At 45.9% G+C, this 27316-nt stretch overlaps 1 protein-coding gene across 12 annotated transcripts in view; it reads left to right on the top strand.

Annotated features, from left to right (window-relative positions):
• Positions 1 to 27316, top strand: part of pcdh15b (protocadherin-related 15b) — a 115232-nt gene that overhangs the window by 57023 nt on the left and 30893 nt on the right. For all 12 annotated transcript variants that reach the window (XM_081697168.1, XM_081697165.1, XM_035533817.2 and 9 more), the window contains 7 exons: positions 962 to 1055; positions 4793 to 4921; positions 8446 to 8748; positions 11232 to 11456; positions 13263 to 13379; positions 19409 to 19549; positions 19749 to 19861. In XM_081697168.1, coding sequence (XP_081553294.1) covers positions 962 to 1055; positions 4793 to 4921; positions 8446 to 8748; positions 11232 to 11456; positions 13263 to 13379; positions 19409 to 19549; positions 19749 to 19861 — 1122 coding nt within the window. The remainder of the gene's footprint in view (positions 1 to 961; positions 1056 to 4792; positions 4922 to 8445; positions 8749 to 11231; positions 11457 to 13262; positions 13380 to 19408; positions 19550 to 19748; positions 19862 to 27316) is intronic.

The raw sequence follows: 27316 nt of genomic DNA, 5'->3' as shown, positions 1-27316 counted from the left end.
GGGCCTATTAGTCATTCAGAGTGCCAAAATCATCCCTCATTCATGAGGTTCCCTCATTCATGCTTCATTTTATCTGCATTTACAGCTACTGCTCAGAATAATCACGATGCTTTTATCTTCATCAGTAATCATTATTGTTGATGTTATATAATGGGGAAGAATCATTGCGAGGTTTGTGACAGATAGTGCTCTGTATGAATAGATGATAGATACGTACGGTTACTGAGGCCTTGAGGATGCCATCTTGCATTTGTTTGTTTGGCATCAACAGAGAGTGCCTGTCAGCACCAGGTCCGCGCATTCTGGGAACTCCCAGCCTTTGTCTGAGAACCGCTTTCGCTAAGACATGAGCATTCGTGTCGTCTCAGAAAGTTTTCCATTTCATCTTGGCACTAATCAAAAAAGACGAGATGTGAAATATTGCGCGCGAGTGCAGCACGCAAGGCTCGCAACCTGCAGACTCAACAAAACATCCTGGAGGTTTCGGTTATAAGCCAGGCCTTTTCCCTAGAAACAGACTGCAGTGCCTTGGAAATACTACATAACTTCATTATCAGTAGTGCAGTAATGCCTGAGTGATCTGTAAGGCTACGACCTGTTCTGCATCTGAGGAGCTGTGTGAGAACAATTACTATATTTTCAATTTCTCTCTGGCCTGCAAGGAGTCCAGGGCTCGAGTCTGATTTAGCTGTTCAGAATGATGAGCTGTGCTGGCAGAGAGTTGACTAATGCCTTGCAAAAGAAATTAGTCCATCCTCCTATTTTACAGAGTAATCTCTTTATTCTTTTACTTTCCCCATTTTCGTACCTTGTGCAGTTTTCTTCTTCTTCTTCTTTTTTTCCAAACCTTTCTCTGCTCTGTGATCCCATCCCTTGTCTGCTGTGGCGTTCTTATTGAACTGTGACTGCAGGCCCCATGTCCTTCTGTGGGTCTCATGCCTGTCGCGTCTTTACTTTGCAGGCAGGGGCTGCTGCTGCTGGCCAAGCTGCTGGACAGGGAGCGTACGGACCGCTACACGCTTGCCGTGACTGCCTCCGACCGCAGGCCAGATGGGGTAAGCTCCCTCGCTCGGTTGAGCCACTTAGTCAAGAGAGAAGTGACGGGGAAGGAGGCCTTTTCTGAACAAATCTTCTGCCTGAAAAGGAGTCACAGAGGCCAGTCCGAGCACAGCACCGAAACAGATCGAATCATAGTGGTGTTTTCCAAAAGCGCCGTAGCGCTTGGTGCGTGAAGCAGATAACATGATCCTCGTTTCTCCATCTTAAACTCATGTTGCCGAGGTGGAACTGCTAAGAAGCTAAACCCAGTTTGAACCCTGGACCTGGCTAAGGGCTTAGTCAGAAATGCTACGGTAAAGCTTCTGCACTGCCTTTACTTGCTAACCGCTGTGGAAGTGTCCATGCTGTGTGTTCAGATGCCCCAGGCCCCTGAGCTCTTGGTCCGTGGGCCCTGACTAGGCATTCGCTAAGTGGGCCTCTCTGAGGACCCGCTGTGATTGATTGAAATAACTGTGGTGTGAGGTGTATCTCACTGCCGAGCGATTACGCTGCAATGATGGAGATAAACGAGCCCAGTGCTCTTTCCCCCTTTTCTCTTAATTACAGATTGTTCCCTCGCCGAGCTGCCATCGTGGGTAAGCCACAGTCTCCCATGGATGCGCTAGCGTCATCTCCCACAGCGGCGTGGAACAAAAGAGTCTTTACACCTCAGGTTTAACATCAGTTTCCAAGGACATTGGCCTAATTTCCTTGCTTGCATCCTTGATGATATTTCACCTGCTCTGGGCGAGGTGGGGGCGTTAAGAGAATTCTCCGATCTAAAGCAAACCCACTCTCCTCTCACCTCCAGCTTGTTGAGGCAGCCGGCAGACAACAGATTTATCCCATCAGGAGCTCAGAAGATGGGCGCCTTGGCATCTTTTAGTACCACTTTAGCATGGTAGCACTGTGACCTTTATGGAGAATGAATACAAATTCCCCTCCACTCCCATGTGCTACCGAGTGAATAACCACTGTGATTTAATCAGGATCCACCTTAATTGGCAGAAACTGCACCTCTGGTTTTCCCTTCCCCTCCTGCACAGAGGAGCTGAAACATGGTGACCTCATGAAAAAAGAAAAAGGAATGTATGAAAGTTTCCTCCGTCTGTCTGTTTGTCTGTCTGTCTCTCTGTCTCGTCAGTCTGTCTCTCTGTCCTTTCCTCTGTCTGTCTGTTTGTCTGTCTCTCTCTGTCTGTCTCTGTCTCTCTGTCTCTCTCTCTCTTTCCAACTTTTTCTCTTGTTCTTCCCAACCTTCTCCCTGCTGCTGCAACTCTCTTCCTGTTCCCTGACCTTCTCGCCTTCATTTCCAACTGAGGACACCAAGGAAGGTTTTGAAGGGTGTAGTTAAGGCGAGTGTGTGCAGTCCAGAGAGTCCAGCTCCTTGAAATGCAGTGACCTTTCTTAAACCACTGGGTCATTAGGCAATTTAACAAACACACCTTTCTGGAATGCTCAGTAGGAGAGAGATGAAAACTGGACACGTCCCAGAGACCTCTAGGTGAAGCTTGGCTAGTTGACCTCTGCTCTGTGGGAGGTGACCCAGCTGTATGTGATGTGATTGCAGCCCCGGATAGCAGAGCCCCATCAGACCTGTCAGACCCGCTTGGAATTTCTACCTGAAACTCTAGCTGCCTTTGTTTAGGAGTTTTATGTAAATGCACAGGGTTCTCACCCTCCCACTAAGGGGAGCAATCTGTGAATGATCTTCCCTTTTCTGCCTTGGTAAAGGGAACCCACCTAGATTCTTCACAGTGTTGTTGACAAACCAGAGAACAAAATTGTGTTTGTCCCACAGCTTTGAGTAGCTTTGTGCATCCCTCATGCTAAACCTTATGTTGACTTAATGCAAACTCAGCAGGCTATAAATTTACGGCAACAATCTGTCAAACTCATTGCCATCTGAACCTTGAATAAAGCTCTGTCCATTCCAGTGAAGGAGCATTAGGTCATTTATGGTATTTTCCTTTGCCCTTACCGCTTAACCTGGGTAGGCCCTGGGGGGCCAATTTTTTATGGACATGGACACTAGTTGAGAGTAACACAGGTACAGACATACGTGACGACATGATGAGAGTACTCAAATGCACACTGAGCCTCAGTTCTGAGCACCGTCTGTGGTGGTGGTGGTGGCAGAGTGGTTGGTGCAGGAGGGTACCTCTCAGCACGCATTCTGGATCCCCGCAGTTGGGCTTGAATGATGGTTTGATGCCTCTGATCTGAATCTGGAACTGAACAACGTCAGCCTGGGTCGTGGATTGTGAAGCTAACATGCTCGAGCTATTGGATGTCCCAGTGTTTACGTAGACTGTTTGTACTTTCCAAACATTCTCCCAGGTTCAGATGAGTCAGCGTGATGGAGCTGCATGACAGATCAGTGTTGTTTTTCCTGCTTTATCACCCAATTCTGACATCAGCTTGATAGAAACTACAGGAATTAAATGAGAGGTGATGGAGGAGAGAGGACACAGTGTCCATATTTGCCAGTAATACACTTACCAGATTATTTTATTTAAAATGATGGAACAATGATTCAGTATCTCCAGAGTTCTTCAACAGACAGGAACTGACATTCAGTCATATTTTCTCTTTTGAACATGTAATGGCTTCCATTCCCTATTAGAGTAGACAAGGGAAAGCTTCATATTCATGGCAAGTAGATCATTCCAGTAATCAAAGCCACTTTGTCACCACCAGCTCACTGGTGGGGCCTAATTGGCCTGGAATAGAATCCCAGGTACCATGGTGACCGTAATTTGAATAGGGTGCTGGTAGGGCCAGCGGGAACAGTGTTCCAGCACCTGCTTGCATAAAATTCATCTGTGGTTCTGGGTATCAGGACCTCTTCAGACAGGTCCGTGTCTGTACATAATCGCCACCAGCTTCGATTTGCTGTTCTATTTTGTGTTCTAAGAAAATGCAACAGTGACAGAAACCGGGAAACCAAGTGCAGCCTGCCTGCTGCTTCTGGAAGTAGCCTGCAACTGTGTAAGAGAAAAACACTATGGGTTCTAATGATGCATAAGTGGACTCACCACCACTTAAGCCATTTATGTGCAATCAGGACTCAGTGTTCTTTATGCTAAAGCAACCGACTGCAGAATGTAACTTTTCTCCAAAGGTAGATGTAATTTCATGCATATGTTTGCCCAAATTAAACTTCATCAGACGTTCAGGGTCATGTACGACTCCACAAACAGGGCAACAGGATGTTTGTGATTATCTTACCAATGTCACGTGCCAAATTAACACTAACATCTGTTTTTCTATTTGTTAGGCAAAGACTGTGTGCTTTGTTAACTTTCAGAAGTTAATCATTGTTACTGGATTATCTGCTCCCCCCTTGAGAAAGAGTTGATTTGGATACTGCAATTTTTTCCTGCCGATCCAGACTCCCAACATACTAATTTGGCCAGCAGCTGCAGGAATCTTTCATTAGGCTTCATTCACAGCCTGATAACGAATGCAAATATGTTATCAATTTGGCCAGATCAGCGTAAATTAATCAGTGGAAGGGGATATTTGTTTATGGAAGCAAACACTAGTCTCCACCAGGCAGACATGAAATTAATCACATTCAACAGTTTAATGGTCATTTTTATTCACATGCTGTCTGCTTGACTCATCCAGCTGTAGCACTCATAGATGTGTGACATGCTTGTCCCTCATGTACATTACTTATTCTGTATCTCATGATGTCCTTTTATCGAATTGAGATTTTGAAATTCTGACCTGACACTTTTATAATTTCCAGACTTCGACCACCACAGTCAGCGTGCTGGTGACCGACATCAATGATAACGATCCAGTGTTTGATTCTCTGCTGCCCCGAAATCTCACTGTTCTGGAGGAGCAGGCCAATGCGTTCGTGGGTCAAGTAAAGGTAACCCTATGTCCACTCCCTTCCATTTCACTGTCCTGTCTTCCAGTCTGGTAAACCGCCCAGAGTAGCTCATCTGTCTGAGGGAACTCCAAACTCTTTGCCCCACCTTACTGTTCCACAGAGTCCCTCCCCTGTAGTCAGCAGTCTTTTGAATCCGCGCCCCCCTCATCAAACTTTCTGCCCACTTAAATGTAATTAATCACCTTTAGGGACATTCTGTATTAAGTGTCTTTGTTAAACTACAAGGAATCGTAATTAGTGATTTGATTAATAGGGCCTTTGCTTTGTCGGAACAGTAATCACAGTGTAATGTGGGCAGATGTTTGGAGGGGAAGGCGGTCTTTTTGTTCTCTCAGCTTCTTCCAATTTGTTTTAACTCCAGGGAAATAAATGACACTGAGTCCAACCAGGAGCCCCCTGAGAGGTTTTCCCTTTGGTCTCCTTTTCTTAAATCATGGTTTGTTTGTGTGTGTGTGAGTGTGAGGGATCATTCAGAAGTTGCATTTCCTGTTCCACTAATGGCTTGGTGCTTGTTTGGAGCCCCAAACACATCATCCCAGGTGAGCTCATGCTGGACACACACCACTCATAGAGCACCATGCCACTGCCCCTCATTGTGGACATCAAAAGAGCGGGACAGGCCTGTGTGCACCACAGCGGAGTCCACCGTACTGACCACATCACCATCGCCTCAGTGCCACAGCTGAGTCTCACTGGATAGATCACCATGGCTTCAGCGCCACAGCACAGGCCGCCTTGCTGGCTTGATTACCTCCTGTAGCTCACTTGTTATAGCAGGTAGACCAGGTGCTGACAACTCCAAAGTCACGGGTTCCCAGGGAGTAAACCAAGTGTCATTGTGATGGGGATCATCTTCTGGGCTGGACCTGCACACCTGAACGTCGTGAGCGAAGCATTCTCAGTTATTTAATAACACAATGTATTATAGCAATTAAAACAGATCCCAAAGAATCCGCCTCTGAGGACAGAAGTCAAGGAATGGAAAAAAGGAAAAGAGAACAAGAGACAGGTTGCCAGTTGTGATGTGACTGAGCAGCCTGTCCTTGGCTGGACGTGAGTGCGTCTCCGTCAGTGTCTTTGGTTGTGCTGGATATCAGGCCAAGACAGAGAGGTTGGTTTCTGTAGTTCTGCGGGACTCACCCGTGCTGAAGCTGACGGAGGGTCTTACTATGCTCTCTTAACTCGCGTCTCCTGTCCCCAGTAGTGGCAGCCCACCGTGAGTGACCTTGCGGTCCTGCCCTTGTACATGTGCTCTGGGTGAGAATAACTGGCATATAAGAGCGTTTGCTAAAGGACCTTGTCTGCCCCACTAATTGCAAATGAGTTTTGCACGGGGTGGACATCTTAGTTAAACACACAGCATCATGGGTTGCCATGGAGATCACTTTCTTTTGTTCGATGCGTAGTGTTCGTGTGGGAGCAATCTGATGTGGGCTTTATTATCTAAAGACCATTTGCTTTGCTTTGATCTTTTCCCTTTTAAAAAACTTTCTTTGTCAACATGCGTGCTTTGCGTGTAGACAGAGACATGTATATACATATTATTAACAATATCTACTTGACTGTGTCCTGTCAAAGCCAGCACAATTACGATTTGATGCACACAGCTGCAAGATGAATAACCGCTAATTGGTACCCTGTCCTGTTAGCATCTATTATGTTCCTAATAACACTGTGATCACTGAGCACTGGCTACCCCAAACATTTCAGCTGGGTTCCCGTTTCCTTTTATCTTTAACAAGATGGATATCAAGCGGGAGTTGCACAAATTACTGTACTTCCTGACAGGATGTGACCTCTCCTCAGTGGGACATCCTGAACAGAGCTGCCTGCTCTTGTGATGCATGGCACAGGAATATATAGCTTGCCTACATAAGGCCTTAATTAAATTTAATTTGATTACTGCGAAGACGAATGTTTTCGTTACTGGCTCCTGCTTTGATGTGGAACACGATAACAAACAGGAGAATTTCTGTTCTTTTTTGTTCTCCTGTAGCAGAGAAGCTCCATGTTGTCAAAAAATGAAAAAGACATATTTGACAAAAGAAATGGTGAACAACCTTGCAGGAGGGCACAAGTCTTTTAATTCCTCGAAGTTTGCATTGTTTCCTGACACAAATTACCTCATCAGATCTAACTTTTAACTGGGCACAGTGGACTTCATAGTGAGATTTAAAGAGACAGTGTCATCACTGGTCCTGTAATTATGTTACTGCCATAGACAGTCTTTTGATGCCATTGACATACGTTTTCTAAGGCTTTTTTTCACCTAATTACGTAGGAGTTCCAGTTAATAAGAAACTTTAAATGAATGCTGCAGCCTTTTTGTAGCCACTGCTATAAAATTTGATTCAGCCTTTTGTGTTACCATTTAATAGCAAACTGAGGGCCTTGATTTTCTATCATTAGACAAATCAAGGAGGTGTTTCCTCTCACAAAAGCTCGACTATCGATCATATGCTCACGTCCTACCCTCCCCCGGGTCATTCTCCTCATAGTCTAAGATCCTGCGTGGCAATGAATGAGACTCTGGGTCTGTTGAGAAAAAGACAGAGTGTGGTATGTGTTAATCTGCATTCTTGGCAGTAAGTCGGACCTTATCAGAGAAGCACACTAGTGCTTTAGCCTGACCACCAGTGAAGTAGCTTCAGACACCGAAAACAATGAAAAGTGGATAATGACACCCGGGGATTGATTGATTCCATTAAATCTTGACCATACGCATGCTGACTGTGCAGAAGGAGCTTGCCCGCATTGTTCTTTGTCAAGGAGAAAGAGGAGTCTGGAGATTTGATTTACATCCCGTTGATTTCTCCTGCCAGCATAAGTGTGTAAAGTTTAGAGCTGGTTTAATAAGCCCTTTTGTTTTGTGGTTTGAAGAGAGAGGGGGAGAGGAGGAGAGAGGGAGGGAGAGAGAGAGAGAGGGAGAGGAAGAGAGAGAGAGAGAGAGAGAGAGAGAGAGAGGGAGACAGCAGGTGTCATTTGACTACCTCAGTGTGCACCTGTGTGCTTGGCTGCAGGCTGCCAGTCATCTTGCTGTTGCTGTTATCGATCATCCCACTGGTGGAGCAGGTGTCTCCATATAAACATGTACTGTGTGAGTGTGTGTGAGTGCGTGTGTGTGCACGTGTATGTATGTGTGTGCGTGTGTGTGTGTGTATGTGTGGATATGTGTGCGTGTATGTAGTTTTGTGTTTGTGCTTTCGCAAACATGGGGGTGGTTGTGTGTGTGTCCATTTGCCATTTCATTACTCTTATGTAGACTGCGTTACTTGTGATATCGGCAAATGTCGCCTGTTAATATGTCTGACCCTGCATTGCAAAGAAATGCTTCTACACAACTGATGTATATAAATATATAATATTTAAATATATAAATATTTTGATGAATGATTTTGTTTATATCCTTGTGTGTTGTGTTTACATACATTTGTGTGTGTACGTTTGTGCACACATGTATATGTATGTACGTTTGTGTATGTGTGTGCCCATGTGTCACTAAGGCAACGGATCCCGACCTGGGCGCCAACGGGCAGGTGCGATACAGGCTGCTCACCCACACCGACCTGTTTCGCATCACGTCTGACGGGAACATCTCCACGACTACGACGCTGGACCGAGAGCGCAGGGCTCACTATGACCTGGTGGTGGAGGCGTATGATGCGGCCACGGACCCCCGTCGAGCCACTGTCAAGCTCTCCGTCAGCGTGCTGGATGTGGATGACAACAGCCCGGTGTTTTCCCAAGCCTCGTACAGCGTACTTCTTCCTGAAAACAGCCCTGCCGGCATCATCCTCCACCTCAGTGTGAGCGCCTCACACACGCACGCACACACACGCACACGCATGCACGCACGCGCACAGGTAGGTCCTGATATGATAAACTGGTATCGGTTTTATTGAGCACGAGCGAGAGCCCGATCCTTTGTGTTACGCAGTGGTCGCACGGATGTCGTAAACGGAGAGCAGAATGCGACTAATATTTTATATTGGAGAAAAAAACCTGTCCAACAGCCACGTGTAACATCTGCAAAGCAAGCATTTCGAGAGGTGGTAGAACAGAGCTACATTCAATACTGCTAAAAACAAACACTCAGCAGAACACCATGAGGTTACTCAGGTTTGTGTCGTCTCTGCGCCACGCTACGTCCTTCCATCTCGACACTGTTTCGGAAGCGGCCCTGCCGGAGCTTTACAGTGAGGCTCACGACCACCTACGAGGTTTTCTGTCAGCTGTGGCTGCTAGTGGCTTTAGCGCAGATATTTGGAGTTCTGATGTTGTTACTGGATCGACTCCAGCGTGGGCTGCATCACTCACACACTTCAGGTTGTTGTACATGAGGCTCAAAATCTTTGTTAGCTTTATTATGTAAAAATAAAAATAAACATTAACTAGCAGCTTGGATGAAGGCATGTTTTCTTAATGCGCTGCAAAGCTGTTCAGTTGTCAAACAAACACTGGACTGATTTTAATAACTGGAATGTACTTGAAGTGGGACTGTGCAGTAATATCTCGGAAAATACAAGTATCGGATCAACAATCGATATCGGAAGACTAAATGTTAAAATGACTTGGATCGGGGGCAAAAACACTTGATCAGGACATCCGTACACACAGTTTGGTGTTGCTGACTTGTGAAGTATTTCCTTGTCTTTTATTACTCTAGCAGTCTACAGACTAACAGTCGGCGGGAGGGGTCCCAATAATGAACTTTATGTGTGCATGTGCGTGTGTGTGGCCCCCTCCCTGGGGGGTTAATGAAGCAGTGCACCTGTGGATGGTTAACGCTCAGCCCTAAAGTGTGTGCACATTGCCATAAAACTGTCCTTGTGTGAGTTCACTGAACCACAAAACAAAACAAAATGAAACTGGCCCGCCCCACACATGAGAACCACACTCACTGGCCTGCTTGCTGACTGAGAGTGAAGCCACCAAGCTGTCACACTGGGAGAGTTTCACGTCTCAGACTGGAGCCCACAGCTGGCGTGGCAAGTGTAAGCAGCTAGGTAGAGCACCTACCAGGAGCAGGGCAAAAAAAGATAAATGTTCTTCATAAAAACGGAAAAACATTTAGAATCGTTTTGACTGGTCCTATAATAATGTTTCAGTTATGGAATGTTATTTAGCTTTTATGAAACGAGCTGCAGTATATGGTGAACCTGAACACTGCGGGCATTCTCTAGCCCATGATCTCCAGTGTTAAACTCTTCTAGCTGGCCTTTCCTTGTTGCACATCCTTTGTCTTGTCTATTGGAGGCTTCTGTTTGTGAGAGATGGACTCTGCGTGGTGTGTTACTGGGATAGTAAGGACAAGGATGTTTGAGCTGGTCACTTGTCATGCTATAAGATTTGCCAGTGGTGGTTTGTGTTACTGAAGGTCTGTAGATGAAGGTTCTCGTATCAGATGAGCAATGACCTAGTGTTTGAATATCTTAATATCGCTTTAATCTTAAAATTATTCACATAGTTATAATGTGTTATGACTTCCTTCTGCTACAATGACATCTGTAGCACTGTGACCTTTATTAAGTTGGGTTAGTGTTAATGATAGGGTTAGGGTTAGTGGTAGGGTTAGCGTTAGGGTTAGGTTTATTATCTAACTATGGCGCAGGGCACCTTATCTCCTTACCTCAACATCACAGACCCATGCTTCTCAAATGTCTTGTTGTTTGAAGACATAAAATTTTCTGATTATTAAACACTCAACTCTCACCAGCATGCAACTGCTAGAATAGCAACAGGCTACCACAGGATCGTAATTGCTCTGTGGAGTGTGTGTGTGTGTGTGTGTGTGTGTGTGGAGCGTGTGTGTGAGTGTGGAGTGTGTGTATGTGTGTGGGCCATGCTCCTTTCTGCCTACACCTTGGTGACAGAGCTATCATGTCTATCAGTGACAGGCCTGACAAGGGCTGGGAGGCGCACGCATGCACGCACACGCACACACACACACACACACACACACACACACACACACGCACACACACGCACACAAGACCTCTGCCAGGACTTTTACCCTCACTGTCATTTTTAGAAACCTTTCGTGTAGGTATTTATGTGCCTCATTTGGCACGACAGACAGATCTGTATGACAGGACCTGCACATTAGATATTAGCATATTAAAATAACCAGGTGTTACTGTGCGACCCCAGCATGAGCAGGTCTTAACCGCCAAGTTTCATACCCTCAGCAGACCAAGGTTTTGATAGTCTGTCATGTGGGTCAATGTGACTGACAATCCTCACATCACACCTGCTTGTTCCTTCTTTTCCGCACACGTGTGTTTCAAAGGCGTCAGACCCAGACATGATCTCAAACGTCACCTACCGCATCAGGACAGAGGAGGCCAAGGAGCTGTTTGTGCTGGACCCCATCACAGGCGATCTGAGGGTGCTGTACACCCTGGACTACGAGAAGCTCTCCACCCAGGAGACCACACGTACCTTCGTGGTGGAGGCTCTGGACGAGGGTGGGAGTATGCCGGCTGGCCTCACCACCGTTACTGTCTCCATAACGGTAAGAGAATGCTGACGCTACGAAGCCACTCCCGCGCTCGCACAACACCTGTCTTTAACTCTCAGCCCTTTCCTTTCCCTCTTGACTTTCTAGAGGACAAACAAGATGAGTTGTCCTCCTCTTGTTTGTCTCCGTAAGTCCAATGGAAACTGACCTATGGTCTGCTACTGTATTGCTCTGAAGCACTGCAGCTGTATTGGTGTCAGGGGCTGGTTTTGTGAAACTCTCTCTCTCTCCGCTGCCTGGTTCCTCAGGGCTGAGAAGTTCAAGCTGCAGACACAGGTTGCATGGCAATTAGCTCTCAGTGGAGGACAGCTGCTGTTGGGTTGCCGTGGCGTCTGAAAGAGGACACTGCCGCGCTTGTTGTTCCGAGTTCCAGCGTGTGGCGAGCTCAGCCCGAGGCTGAGGGGGATTGATATTCTCCGAAGGCTGTTCTGGCTAATTTCCTGCCTCCGCAGGACCGCTGTTCTTTTCCTCTAATCCTGGAGAGAAGAGATTGAGCAAACATGACCGCTCGCTGTATTAGCTCCGGCAAAGCTCATCCTCCACGCTAGTGGGCAGAGCCGTGGAGCCATTTGGAAAGATCAACCTATAAATATCTGCGACGCACAGATTCGCACTACACCCGTTGGGTTTGTTCCCGATTGAAGTGTGTTTGGCTCTTCTTTGTATTGCCTCGTCCACTCTCTGGGCCGTGGCAGTGAAGCAGACAGATGCCTTGTGCCTTGCCTCATCACACGCTCAAACCCTGTGCCAAGCAAGGAGACAGAGACCATATTACGTCCCTACCAGTCTCTGCCGAACAGCTAATTGTGTCTGTAGATGGGTTCAGGATTATTTATTAATTTTCCTTCTTTGCACGGCGCGGCTAATTGATAATTAGTTGCTGGGGAAGATTAGAAAGCGGCAAAGGCAATGAATATGCTACCTGGTGCATGCAGCCTGTGTAATATCGGCGTAATTACCATGTGATGACACCCCTAGGGCACGCTTTGATCAGGAAAACATCACAGGAAGAAGTGAAACACTGTCCCTCTCACTAGATGTTACAGCACTTGCTACTTCTGGGGGTTTGTTTGTTTGTTTTGTTTTGTTGTCTGTTTGAGGGCTTTTTTGTAAATAGTAGGCCTAATGGCTCTGTGCTAGCTGGTGCCACCACCCGCCGGTGGGGAAGAGGGCGAGGGGGAGGACAAACCTCACAGTTCCATTTCCAAGTGCTTTCTCGAGGAACGCTTTCTTATTGATGCACAAGAAAACAGCTCAGGTTTATTAGGCAGGCCCTTGTGCCAGGGATGTCCTTGAATAAACCCTGGCTTCTGCAGGAGGGGCATACGTGGAGGCCTACAAGGGGTGGGGTTTGCCCCCCTGAACTGCACTGGCCTCTCTTTGGACTCAGGGAAGCGCGCTGTATTGGAGGCCTGTGAGCCCTGCGAATAAAACCTCATGGTGAAAAACCCTCCACCTCTGTTTACTTCTTTATTTTTTTGATGAGACGCTGCTTCTCTTTCTCCGTTTTATTGCAGTGTTACTGGCTTTTATTCTTCTGTTTTTAATTTTTTTTTAATTTTTTAGGGAGCCCCTTGTCATGTACCACCATGTCACATCCGTAATGCTGTTCATGAACTGCTATCAAGTAAATGCCATTTTTGTTTAGTGCAGCAGGGTTGACAGCTAATGCGCTCCTCATCGCGTAGAGTGGAAATTCAGCCCCTGGGAGTTGGTGTGGGGGGCGGGGGGTTGGTGATGCTGCCTGCCTGCTATTGGGTGATTTATCTCGGTTTGACTGTTTCCTCTCCACTGGCAAAGGACATGAACGACTTCTCGCCCGTGTTCAGCCAGACGACGTATGCAGGCATGGTGGCACCTAATGCAGCGAAGGGGACCATCATCACCACCGTGCAAGCTGAGGACTTGGACACCCCGGTGAGTGACTCTGACAGCTGTTCTGTGTGTGAGTGTGTGTGTGTGTGTGTGTGTGTGTGTCCTCTTCCTCTGCCCAGACTGACAGTTGTTTTTTCTTCTACCCAGTCACCCAAACTCTTGCAGATTGGAAAGTGGGAAAAAACCCTCAAAAACACTCATATGTATTCATCGCTTTTGCAGGCCTTGTATGAGTAACATGTCATTCAGGATGCAGTCCGCTTACTCACCTGGGCAGTTGAGACTCTTTAGACTGCTCACACAAACAGTGAATACATTACACTATACATCCCCTCCAACTCCCTCATATACAAGTCACCCGGGTGCACACACTTCCCTCCTGGGTTTGTCCCTTGTAATCCCACTGCTGCTTTGTAACCCCAGTGCCCTCTCATAATCCCACTGCATTCTCATAATCCCACTGCCCTTTCGTAACCCCAGTGCCCTCTCATAATCCCACTGCAATCTCATAATACCACTGCAATATCATAATCCCACTGCCCTCTCATAATCCCACTGCATTCTCATAATCCCACTGCCCTTTCATAACCCCAGTGCCCTCTCATAATCCCACTGCACTCTTATAATCCCACCGCGTTTTGAGGCTCTGTGTGGATCAGATTAGCCATTCTGTCACTCCTGCAAAGCGGAGAACCTCTGTTCAGGGGGTTCTCTGGAACATCCCGTAGCCTGAGTCATCATTCCTGGAAGTACGGTGCTCCGCCTACACCTGTGAACAGAAAACCACTGCCCTTCTTGGCTATGAGCTCCCCCGCTCACACTAATGACGTTCACCTAGCATCAGTGGCAAATCAGTGCGTGTACCTCAGCAGGGTCACGTCAGTAAATGTCTCTGGAGGTCTGCACGGACCCACTGGTGTGTGGACCTGTAACGTGTGGTGGCCCGAGTACCACAGGGCGAGCAGCAGGACGCACACATATTATAAACGATGAACATGAAACACGATACACAAGGATACAACATAAACACGTTCCATTCAGACATTACATCTATAATGACCAACCATGCCGCACACCCTGACGTGAGTTTCAATACACACAGACAAAACGAGGTGCAGGTGTGTGCAGGTGTGCTTACAAACAAAAGTCCTCCTACGGCACCACGTGACTTGCGGGAGGCGAGCATTCCGTGACAGGACCTGGATAATTCTGCTGTCCTCATGTCTCTTAACCATCTGATGGTTATGTTAGAGGTATCTGCTCTGCTACACTGGACTGCCACTATATCCATTATGGTGCATTATGGTGCAAGATGTCACCGCCATTGTGCTTGTGTTTGCTGCAGACGTGTTAGTAGTAATGCTGTGTGTATTTATGTCATCACATAGTCAAGCAGAAAACCCCCACAAAAAACAGGAGGAGAAAAAGGGAGAAGAGGACAGAACGAGTTTCTGACAGCTGCAGAAATGCTTTCCAAATAAATCTTATTAGAAGATATTCCAAACACACATGAACCAAGATATTCCAAACACATGAGAACTAAGATATTCCAAACACATGAGAACTAAGATATTCCAAACACATGTGAACCAAGACACTCCAAACACACGTGATCCAAGATATTCCAAACACACGTGAACCAAGATATTCCAAACACACGTGAACCACGCCAGCAAGCTGCTTGAAGCTAAAGGTTTGGGAGTCCTAGATTCATTATCTGAAGCTAACCTGACCAGGAAGAAGACTTTATGGGATTTGATGTCAGAAAGAGATCACATAATGCTAGCTCCATGTGTGCAGAGCAGTCTTGGTTGATTCCAAATCTAATTTTTGGCATTCCAAATGTAATTTTTTGAAGGCTTTGTCTAAGAGCAATGTTTGCGGTATCCATGAGTAATCTATGTATTAAATAGGCTTCTATCATTCATTCTCTTAAATCTGATTTGCAGTCACTCTTGTTAGGAACAATGAGATAACACTGTTGTCCTGTAAAAATAGTCTGTATGTGTGTGTGTGTGTTTTCGTTCATGTTTGTGTGTGAGCATGTGGGTGCGTGTCAGAAATGCAAAGTAGCAAAAGCATCTCCTGAACCACAGCTCCACCAGCTAGCGTCTGAACCACAGCTCCACCAGCTAGCGTCTGAACCACAGCTCCACCAGCTAGCGTCTGAACCACAGCTCCACCAGCTAGCGTCTGAACCACAGCTCCACCAGCTAGCGTCTGAACTCTGTTTTCCTTCCTCTCTCTTTGTGTGCATGGACGTGTACACAGGATCATTCTGTCTCTTACACACTCACTCTATTTCTCTATCTCTGTCTTGTTCTCATGCACCTCTGCACAAACGCACACACCCACACTGATTGGTATCACAAACATATTGCTACTCCCGGCACCTCCTGTGCGATGAACAGCCGAATCCATCTGTGTGCGACTACCACACCCGTAGCTTTTTCATCTCTCCATCAGCTGAGTCTGAGTGAGCTCTCCTCTCCTCACGAGCATGCCCACCTGCGTGCTCTCTTCAGAGGCCGAGGAGACGGAAACTCCCTGTGCTGCTGCAATGTCACCATGCTCTCACCGCACTCTCTCTGCTGACGTGTCGCTGGCTTGATTTGTTGTCTGTCGCTGGGGTCCATAACTCACCGTGAGCTGAGGCTGACCAGAGGCAAGGCGAGCCAGACTGCCCCCTGGGCCCGCTGGCCGCCGTCACACTCCAGCACCCACACGGCTGATCTGGAGTCAGCACTCACTTGCTCACCTACATAGGGCTCCCGCGAATGTCCCGCAAATCTCAGGGTGGTAACGGGAGCGGTTCAGAGTGGCAGGCAGACGATGGTTCTTGTCTTGAAGGAAAGTGTTTGGTTGCAGATTGTGGCTGTTGGCTGTCAGATCTGTTTTTACATGAGGCAGACGGTCACAGAGGAGCTGAGTCCGTCCTGCATGGAGCATATGGCTTGGGAATACTAGAGCATCTGACTGAAATGGCACCACCTTCATAATGTGCTTTTCTGCCGCTCTCTTTCTCTCTCTCTGTCTCTCTCCTCCATTTGCAGATGTTTTGAAAATGCTTGGTGTGAAACTAATCATTGGGAAAGTAATTGTGAAGCATTTATTGCATGTGTCTGAATTATGTAACGTATGATTTGGGACCACATTTATAATAAAGGGAAAAAAAGATGAGGCATTAAAAATATTCCCCCCAGTGTTCCTCAGTCCTGCATATATCACAGAGTAGCTGTGCCACTCAGTCATTTCCCCCTGCAATTGGTGCTGCAATTCAGCTGTTCTAGGGGAACTTTTCTGAGTGAGATCATCACACCCTCAGTGCAAAGGAGATTAATATGAAATACCTCCTTCTTGGAGAAGAGGATGTGATGAATGGATCTTCGCATCTCAGCACCTGACGAGAGCTTTGATGGTACAGTGTGAGGTCCTTCCACACAGCGCCAGTGACTGACAGTGTCCAAAACTTCACTCTCACTCCATGTTTGTTTCCTCCAACACTTTACAGGCAGGAGAGACGGACAATAAGCTATAACTTGAAAATGTCTCTGTGTACATTCTGCATGGCTTCCTGGGTATTGTAGTGCCATTGAATAACGTTACTTGAGGCTAAAATCATTCTGTTGTTTATTCTGCGTTTTTTTTTTTTTTTGGTTGTTTTGAGGTTGAAATGAACATTTGTTTATGAAGGTAAACAGTCGACTTGGTTTTCAGTAGCAAGAGTTCAATTACTATTCTAATTTTCCATCTTGACAAATATAATATGTAATTAACAAAAACCCATAAACAGCTTGTGTTCTAATCATTTGGTGAAGTGGCATGAAATAATCTTCCCCACGAGGAGAGACTGTCCTGCTTTAACAGGACTAAGATGTGTAGATACTAACTTGGTTGCGGAATATTTGAACTGTGCTGTGTGTGGCAGTACGGGTACACTCACTGGGACACACACAGCCATACGGGACTACTCAGGTATTTGTTTGCATTATACAAGTCTAGTTCAGTGTGGTTGTGTATGTGTGTGTGCGTGTGTGTGTGTGTGTGTGTGTGTTCCATCCATATATATTTTCACACTGTTTGTGTATATGTGTGTGTGTGTGTGTGTGTGTGTGTGTGTGTGTGTGTGTGTGTTCCATCCATATATATTTTCACACTGTTTGTGTATATGTGTGTGTGTGTGTGTGTGTGTCTTGCATTCATATTCATTCTCCCCCATGTGTGTGTATTTCCTGGGGCCCAGGGGCCATGCCTGGCATGTCTTAGCTCTTCTGCAGCAGATGGTAGTGTACACACTCCTTCTCTGTCAGCCAGAGCTGCTCCATCTCTCAGAGCCTCTGTCATTCCTCTCTCCAGCACGCAGGCCGCCAGTCCTCCGCTACACAGTAGGACTTAACCAGCGCCTGAAAGAACACTCCTGGCTTCTGCCTTTTGTGAAAGGGATTCGTTCCAGAGAGGCTAAGTGCTGATATGGGCCTCTCCTTGGAGCTCAGTAGTTAAGAGTCCTGCACAAAGTCTGGAGTTGCTTCACTTTTAGCACGAGTCTCAGCTGGACGTCTGCATGACTGCAGAATTGTTTCATCGCTATTTCAGTGATAAAAACCTGTCAGTGATTGATAGGGGGCCCTTACAGTGTTGTCTTTTGGGGGGATGGATCCTTTTTGAACTGTCCAAGTTGCCGCAGACACAGCATTTTTCACGAGTCCCACAGTGGCTTGGAAAAGTATGTAGCAGAAGTGCTGTCACGGTTGATTTGTGTGTTCTGAGCAGGTTTTACAGCATCCACAAATGATTTTGTTTTGTGGGAACTATGTTTATGGGCCTTCCATCAGGTCATCAGCGGTGGTCACCACTACATCCACCACAGTTGTCTCCCTCTGTCTCCAACTGTCTCCCACTGTCTCCCCCACTGTCTCCCTCTCTGTCTCCCACTGTCTCCCTCTCTCTCCCACTGTCTCCCTCTCTGTCTCCCGCTGTCTCCCTCTTTGTCTCCCCCACTGTCTCCCTCTCTGTCTCCCACTGTCTCCCTCTTTGTCTCCCCCACTGTCTCCCTCTCTTTCTCCCACTGTCTCCCTCTCTCTCCCACTGTCTCCCTCTCTGTCTCCCGCTGTCTCCCACTGTCTCCCTCTCTGTCTCCCACTGTCTCCCTCTCTCTCCCACTGTCTCCCTCTCTGTCTCCCGCTGTCTCCCTCTTTGTCTCCCCCACTGTCTCCCTCTCTGTCTCCCGCTGTCTCCCTCTTTGTCTCCCCCACTGTCTCCCTCTCTGTCTCCCACTGTCTCCCTCTTTGTCTCCCCCACTGTCTCCCTCTCTGTCTCCCCTTCTACCAGCCAGCTCCTTATACTGGCATCCATTGTCTCTGTTTCTAATACCAAGTGTTGTTCATAAACTGTCTTTACTTATAATAAAGTGAAATAAAATTAAAGCAAATAATTTTAGCAAGTTTTTTGTACCCTGTGTAATATACAACTTTGGCCCTTTTTTGTAAAATAATTACATCTGCAATGTCTGTGTATCTCTAAACTGGAAAGATGTGAAATATTAAAGTGGAGACAGAATGAGATTTGATGTTAATCAGAATCTGCAAGGTTGAGATTATGGTGATGAATGAATGTGAATGAAGGAGATGAGGAAGTCTGACTAGTCCCAGCAGGGCCGTGAGAGCAGCCTGGATTACAGACATTATCTTAATCCTCATGCCCTTCTCCTCTCACCTGGTGCTCTGGAATCAGCCAGTGAGACTTACACATAGCACCTCAGTCCTCAGTAAAGCCCACACCATTCTGTGTGTGTGTGTGTGTGTGTGTGTGTGTGAAAGGGTGTGTGAACAGGTCTGTAAGTGCATGCCTGCATGTGTGTTGTAGGAATGGGTTTGTGTCTGCACGTGGTGGGAATGGTCACGTGTGTGTGTGGGTGTGGAATGTGCCCAGGGCTACACCTCAGCCTATGGTACCTAAACATTTTGAAACAGCAGCACACGTGACACTGGCAGTCCTCCCTGTTTAGGTTAGTGGTGTGTGTGGGGTGGGTTTGCGAACCCTGGAGCTCAGTGCTGCTCTTGCCTCCTGCCCAGGGCACAGTGGCCAGCCGAGTGCACTACCGCGTGGACCTGGAGCAGTTCCCCTACAGTGCCACCATCTTTGATGTGGAGAAGCACACAGGCAACATCTTCACGAGGGTCAACCTCAACGAGGAGCCCAACACCAAATTCAGTGTGAGTACAAAGCTTGGCGCCGGTCCGTTAGGATATAGAAGGAAATGTTTTTACGAACCCCAGTTCTTCTACAGCATCTGATTTTGGAATGGCCATATCCTGTTTACTTGGCCTCAGAAGAATTGTCTTATTGCCTGTATTATTTCCTTCTGCCAACTGGTTTGGCGCCGAAATTAATTTCCTCTCACCCGTGCCCTAGTTGGTGGTTCTGGCTTATGACGATGGCGAGCCGGTGAAGTTCAACAAGACCCTGGTGGAAATAACCGTCTTACAGCCGTCCGTGATCCCTGTGTTCACCCAGGAGGAGTACAGGTAGATCACACCTCAGAGCCCTCTCCCAACGTCCTCATCAAACAGGAAGGGCCAGTAATCCTTCCTGGTAATGTGGCAATATTTTTATTAAATAACCTTTCTATGCCAAAAGGAGTTGAAATGGAAGAGTTTCCGTTCTCGGCCTCAGCAGTGAAAAACCTGCATGAAATATCATCCCATTTAAAACTGGAGAATGTAGGTCCAGGTTTCTGTGTTGCAATTAGTTACAATGGACTTAGTTATGGCTTTTGATTAATTATTGCATTATTTTTTATTTGTTTGTTCTTGTATGCTGTTAAGGCAGAGACATTCAACCCAGGACCTAATAAGATGTGATTTATCGCCATAATTGGGTTCAGGGTATCAAGGTGTTTGGTTGTATAGAAATACTGAAGTAGACTTCACTGGAGGGAGAACAAAACTCTCTAATGAGGTGAATTTCCACAAGCATGGTTGACTTCAGTTGTAAAGGACCGAATTGCTCACAATAATCCAGAGCACAGTTTAATTCTGTGTTGATTTAATTCTGTGTAGTTATAAAATAATATACAGTATGTCAGGCATGTATTTCACGTGTTTTGGAATAGCTGGTACACAGTAAACACACTGTACACGGTGTTTTTACTGATAGCTAATGTTTTTTCCTGGTTTGCGATTGCAGGCAGAATCAGAACTTTTGGGTTAAAAAGTACCTTCCATGTCCAAGAATGGGTCAGACCTATGAGTATCGCAATATACTGGTATTAGCCACGATACCATGATATTTAAAAATGAAATATTCATATCATGTTAATAATGATAATGATAATTGTAAACATTTGTAAACAATGAGGTGCCAGTGGCTCAGTACTGGTAATTAAGGCAGATGTTATACCTCAGGAGTAACGCTGGCGGCACAGAAGGTATCTTTTCTTTATTAATATGCTGTGTTAGTGTTACAGACTCTCCATGTCAGTGTACGGAATTCATTTGCCAAAAAGTAGACAAAACACAAATTTAAGGATGAATTTGTCTTATAGCATTTTTGTTATTTTGTTCAGATTTGTATAGATATTACAGTAATATCTGTGTTATGAATTCTTTTGGCCACAATAATTTTTTATAATAATATACACAATTGTGAAAATCTAATATGGTGACAGTCAGAACACAGCACAGAACACAATAGCAGGTGCAGGGAAAGATGAATGAATGAATGTATACGTGCCAGCACATAGGAACTATGAGAGAGACTGCTGAGAGACAGCATGAGAGAGACTGTAGAGAGACTGCATGAGAGAGACTGTAGAGAGACTGTCTGGCCTGGTTGTTGTGTACCAGAGATTTGACTCTGGAATAGAAGCAGTTAGGCTTACTGGTTCTGGTTTGTTGGTTTAATAGCATTTTCCTATTTTCATACTCACTGTGATTATATCTGTTTTACGGAGTTGCCAAGGTACTTAAGAGAAGTCAAGGTGAGGGTAAAATTGGCAGTAAAGCTTTAATCATACAGTTTATGAATATGTATCAGACCTCTAAGGTGTCGGTGTTTCACAGGATTGTTTTTTAAAAGGGCAGGGTGCACTCTCTGACTACATTATGGCTACTTTATTAAATTAAATGTTTAATATATTTGACATGAGTGGTAATCAGTTTAATTTGCTTGGCCTCTGAGGAGAATAACACTAGATGTTCCAGTAGTAGTTTGCTAAATGGCTGTTATTGAAATAAATAAAGATACTAAAGCATGTGTGTTTCATGGCCTTTACATGTCTGGAATATACATGAGGAAAACCATTTATTAAAAACCTATGGATTTTCATTCTTATTTACAGTACAACTCTGCAAAAACTCCATCCCTTACTCAAAGATTTTAAGACTTTTGCATTGAGAATGAAGATTTCCTCCAGAAAAGTATGGAACTGGATTTCCTTTGCTTGTGTTTTAGCTGTTCAGAGGCTGGATGCACTGACCTTGGGATGGACGCAAACACGAAATCCTTTGGTGCTTATCATCCTACAAATAAACCAGTGGCTGATATTATGCGTAAACGCTTCAGAATCGTCCGGATAATGCAGAGACTGCGTCCCTTTTTGAGAGTTCTCCATTAATCTCCTACAGACAAGACAAAAACATCAAAGACGCGATCATCAGCAGCCATTCAGATAAAAGCTGTGGTACTGTAGATGTGTTACATGTAATTTAGTAACAGTCAGTAAAATAGCTGGCATGAAAGAATCAGTTATCCCCTGTTCCTCTTCATGCGTCACTGGGAGTTAGTCTACTGTATTATTTGCATTACACTGCGTATATCACATCTTGCCAATCGTTTTTTTCAACACCTTTGGACAAAGAGAATCAAGGATTTGTCATTTTTCATGGCAAGGCAGTTTAATGCTAATGGATAGTGCATTTACCTGTTTAGTGGCATATCTGTGTGCGTTGCCAGTGGTCTCACGCTTCCAGTGGGTGGTCATGTCTTTTCTCCTGATACCAGGGTATGGCTCAGTATTGTTTCCCTTCCTGGACAGAGATCTGTTGGAGTCATGCCTCCATCTTAAGGGTCATAACCCCATGTGAGCCCTCGTGTGTGTAGCACAAGAGTAGAAAATGAAGAATTGATGCCAGGAAGTAACTGTGTTGTACTTCGGTTAAAGATGTAGAAATGGTCATAGAAGACGCCGGCGTCTGGGCCACTGTGCAGAGTGGTTTGGAGACTGGATCATAACAGACAGCAGGGTTCACATTAGGCAGGAATATGTACCAAGTTGAACTTGTAGTTGAATTACCTGTGCCTGGATTACACAGCACGCAGGCCCTGATATGTGGATTAAACCCGCTACACAGATTAATTCCATTATTAGGATTAAGTGCTTGAAATTGACATTGGGTCCTGTATGCTAGTGTATTTGCGGCAGGCTGTCATGGTTGTCTGAAAGCAGCAACTCCACAAACGTGCGGTCGGGTAATCCTGCATGCTTGCTTACAGGATCATTTGCAGGCTGCATTATTTAGGATCCTTTTGTCACTTTTTCCACCTTGGTCATGATATACACTGATGAGTAACAACAGCAGCCTCCTTTAACTGAACAACAATACAGAACTCAATTTGCAGAGAATGCTAATTTCCATAATTACAATCCATAGTGAATGTATAATGGATGACTAAGTGGAAGTATTTTTAATTCCATGAACGGATTTTGCTGGTTACAGTTCCCATGGTACATGAGGCAGCCAAATACCTGCTGTCTGGCTTTTTGCAGTGCGGATTAACTGAACACCTAATGAAGACCAACTAACTTCCACTAACCTTGCACCTTCAAATTTTTGTCATTTTGACGATCAAAGCTTAATTCTTTTTGCTTACAATGCCAACATACATCTCATCCAGGCCAGAATTCCCCCAAGTCCTGGGATAAATGCAATAAACATTTATCTTTTGAGGCAAGCTGTGATGAATAAAAGTGCTAAACCTTAAAAACAAGGAACATCAGAAAAAACAATATCCATGCAACCAAGTGTCCAGGCAGACAGAAAAGCCCTAAAGGCTGTTAACTATTGCGGTACCACTCTTCACGGGGTAATTGCTTGTGTGTCTTGCACTTCTTTATGTTTTTTGTCTGCTAAGGTAATTGAGATCGTTTAGGATAGCAGATATTTATATAAAGGGGTTGAGGAATTCACCGCACATTACTGACAAAACCAAAAGGGATCTGACTGTCCTGTAAGTCGTTGTGCCTCATGTGGAGCGCTCATGTTAGGAAGAGTTGTGCGAGGAACTTAAACAATGTACTCTTTACTGCTTATCAACACAGAGCTAAATGCAACAATAATGAACTAGAGGTACAATTTATTAGCAAGAGTTCCTAACCCTGACTGTGTTTCCATTCAAGTGTTTTACAAATGTTATATGCATTTCTGAAAAGGTGGCAAATAAAACTGAATGAAGGCATGTGTTCATCCCTTAAGGTCATGTGAAAAAAAACAAAAAACGTAAAACGGTTAGACATGAAGTGTTGAAAAGGCATGGCACTGGTCGTAAAGAAACAAACTGCATGATGGGAGATTTAACCTTGTATTTGCTCATAGTACTGTAGTATATTTTCAGGTTGTATTAGCTTGTTTTTGGTCCCATGTGTCATCCTCTATTCAAAATCCTTTTCCAACACCATTTTTCATATTTGTCTTTGTCATTCTAACTTTTCCAGCTTTTTTTGCAGTATTTGTAGAGGTGAATGGAAAATTCCAAGTCTTAGGAATGACGCAGAAAAACAAACAAACAGAAAAACCCAAAGTACATAAAACCCCCACCACCCTTGATCGTGAGACGATGTGTGCGAGGTCTCTTTGTTCCAGCAGAGTGCAACTCTCCACAGAAACACACTCCAGACACAGCATGTCTTCGAACCAAAATTGGTTTCTGGGTATAGGTCCAGCACTTAAGCCTGCCCACTTTCAAACAAATAACTTTTTTAAGACAGAGATTCTTCTGGACAGTGCCCTATACCACCCTTCAGAGCTGCTGGGTGGTGTCACAGACAGCCCAAATCCCACTTTAACCCCCCTAGCATGACAACAGGCCGTGTGTGGCACCCGCCACCATAGTGGTGCATTATAAAGACAAAGGCAAAAAATGCACTGGGTTTGTTTTGCAGGTTTGTCTCGTGTGACATGCCAGAAGTTACAGCTAGAAAAGCAATAAAGTATTCCTGCTGTGTCATGCAATCTAGGCTCATAATCAAAAGAGAGAACAGGCATAAATATAATCAGGAGCATTACTACCTCTGGAACGCTCTAGGATAGAGAGCTGAACAGGAATGAGGCTCTGTCCCCACCCCAACTGACCCCAACATCCCTACACCATCCCTGCCCCATCTCTGTGTCCATCAGCCCTGTCCCTGCCCCATCTCTGTGTCCATCAGCCCTGTCCCTGCCCCATCTCTGTGTCCATCAGCCCTGTCCCTGCCCCATCTCTGTGTCCATCAGCCCTGTCCCTGCCCCATCTCTGTGTCCATCAGCCCTGTCCCTGCCCCATCTCTGTGTCCATCAGCCCTGTCCCTGTCCCATCTCTGTGTCCATCAGCCCTGTCCCTGTCCCATCTCTGTGTCCATCAGCCCTGTTCCTGCCCCATCTCTGTGTCCATCAGCCCTGTCCCTGTCCCATCTCTGTGTCCATCAGCCCTGTCCCTGTCCCATCTCTGTGTCCATCAGCCCTGTCCCTGTCCCATCTCTGTGTCCATCAGCCCTGTCCCTGCCCCATCTCTGTGTCCATCAGCCCTGTCCCTGTCCCATCTCTGTGTCCATCAGCCCTGTCCCTGTCCCATCTCTGTGTCCATCAGCCCTGTCCCTGTCCCATCTCTGTGTCCATCAGCCCTGTCCCTGTCCCATCTCTGTGTCCATCAGCCCTGTCCCTGTCCCATCTCTGTGTCCATCAGCCCTGTCCCTGTCCCATCTCTGTGTCCATCAGCCCTGTCCCTGCCCCATCTCTGTGTCCATCAGCCCTGTCCCTGCTCAATGTCACCCACCTGCTCGTATGCCGCACACCGGGCTCCAGTTAGCTGCACCGCAGCCGCTCTTGTTGCTGGCTCAGCCTCCTCCCCGCCCGCACTCGCTGTCCGGCTGTGCTGGCCTCCTCTGTGCAACATGGAAGATTTGCAGAGAGGGCTAATGTAAGAAAAGTGAATGGTAGCAGCAGAGGGTCAGGAAACAAACCGTTAGTGCAGTGCGATTTGTCAGCATGCACAAACCCCAGGTAATGCCCGTTCTGGCCCCAGCTAGCGCGCTGGCGCCGGCCTTCGGTGATGAGGGTAATTAGGAGGCGTGAGCTCCACTGGCCAAGCTCTGTCTTCACATGTACAAATGCACCGTGGTGGCGATGGCTGTATGTGGTGGTACTGTAGGTGAGGCAGAACATGGGGGCAGCGGTGATCGGCTGTGCTCAGGAGCTGTGAAAACTCTCGACAGAATATCAGTTCCTACGTAAAGTGAGTGGAGATGGAGTGGTGGGTTTGGAAGGGAAGGATAAAGTGAACAGTCCTGATGCAATATTTACCAAGTTTACACAGGCAGGGAAGCCTTATGTGGCTTGCATGGTTGTTACACTGCCAGAGTTTAGAGATCAAATACACTTCCCAAGGGACAGATAACCTCATTTTAATACAGTTTGGTATTTGGTTATTTTGGGGTTGCCTGTAAAGTAAGCCTGTTGAAAATATTAGACAAATAGAAATATTGTATTTCAAACAAAAGAACCAAGACTAGTTGTCCAACAAGCTACTTTAATAATAGTGAAAAATCTATTAAAGTTCTCCCAGTATATATGTCATTTTATAGTTCATTTTAGTCATTCTAGTCAATTTTCCAACTATATACGTCAGTTGAGATTTCTGATATTGTGCTATAAAATGAGGAAGTGGTTTTATGATTCAGACCTGTGCGATCTCACCCGGTGGAGCTCACCCGGACTGGAATGGGACCTGGGGGAGTACGTAGACTGTAAACGCAAACCACGGCCTTGTTTGTGGAACCAGTATGGCGTGGCACTGGTGAACATGATGCATTATTCAGCAGGATGTGCAGCTGTGAGGGGGTGCACACACCATCATACTCAACTACTCCTCCGAATGCAGAGGAGGTTCAGTTGGGGTCAACGTTCCTGTGTGACAAAAAAAACATTCCACACACAATTACATCAACAGCAGCAGCTTGTACCTTTGACACAGGGCTCGCCCGATGTATTTGTGGGGTTGTGCCGTTTGTTTTTTCATTTTTGTGCAGTGTTTTTCTAATCTCTATTTGGCTAACCAGTTTTGGCGGTCACACGCTCATTGTTACGTTGTACTTCTGCTCTTACCTGATGGTGTGTCTGCTCTTGAAGGCCTTTCACTCCTCATGGTTCTGGGTGTTGTGTGAGTTTCACTGCTGTAAAGAATAATTCTTTCAGTATTTGTGACCTTCTGTTAGCTTGAATCCTGCCTTGCTAGCCTTATCTGTCTGCACTCATCAACAAAGTGTTTTCAGCTACAGAACTACTTATCACTATTTCTGCATCACATTATTATTCTCTGTAAACTCTCGAGACTGCGGTACGCAAACCCGGCAGGACAGCAGCTGTTTCTGAGATACTGGAACCACCATATCCAACACGAATGCTCACATCACTCCCAACTCCATTCCTGGACGTCTGTTGCCCTGCAGAGAGTTCTTCCAACACACCTGCTTTTCAGCTTCTGATGGTGCTGAATGCTTTGATTAATTGGGTCAAGAATGTTGGACTGGATCTGGCGATGAGCATTATGCCTTTATTGACCCAACTGCAGTCACGTGATTTGTTGCTTAGAAGAGCAGGATATTGGCGCAGCAGTACCCAATAAAGTGACTACAGAGAAGATTCCCCAGCAAGGTTGAAGAAGAGTTTTGGACATGTGAACAAAAGACATCATTTTATCAGTTTAATCAAACCTACCCTAGTAAATAA

Source organism: Electrophorus electricus, chromosome 15 (assembly GCF_041902795.1).
Source record: "Electrophorus electricus isolate QZ-2024a chromosome 15, ASM4190279v1, whole genome shotgun sequence".
Taxonomy (NCBI): domain Eukaryota; kingdom Metazoa; phylum Chordata; class Actinopteri; order Gymnotiformes; family Gymnotidae; genus Electrophorus; species Electrophorus electricus.
Note: the sequence above shows the minus strand (reverse complement) of the source record. Positions and strands in the feature narration are given on the sequence as shown.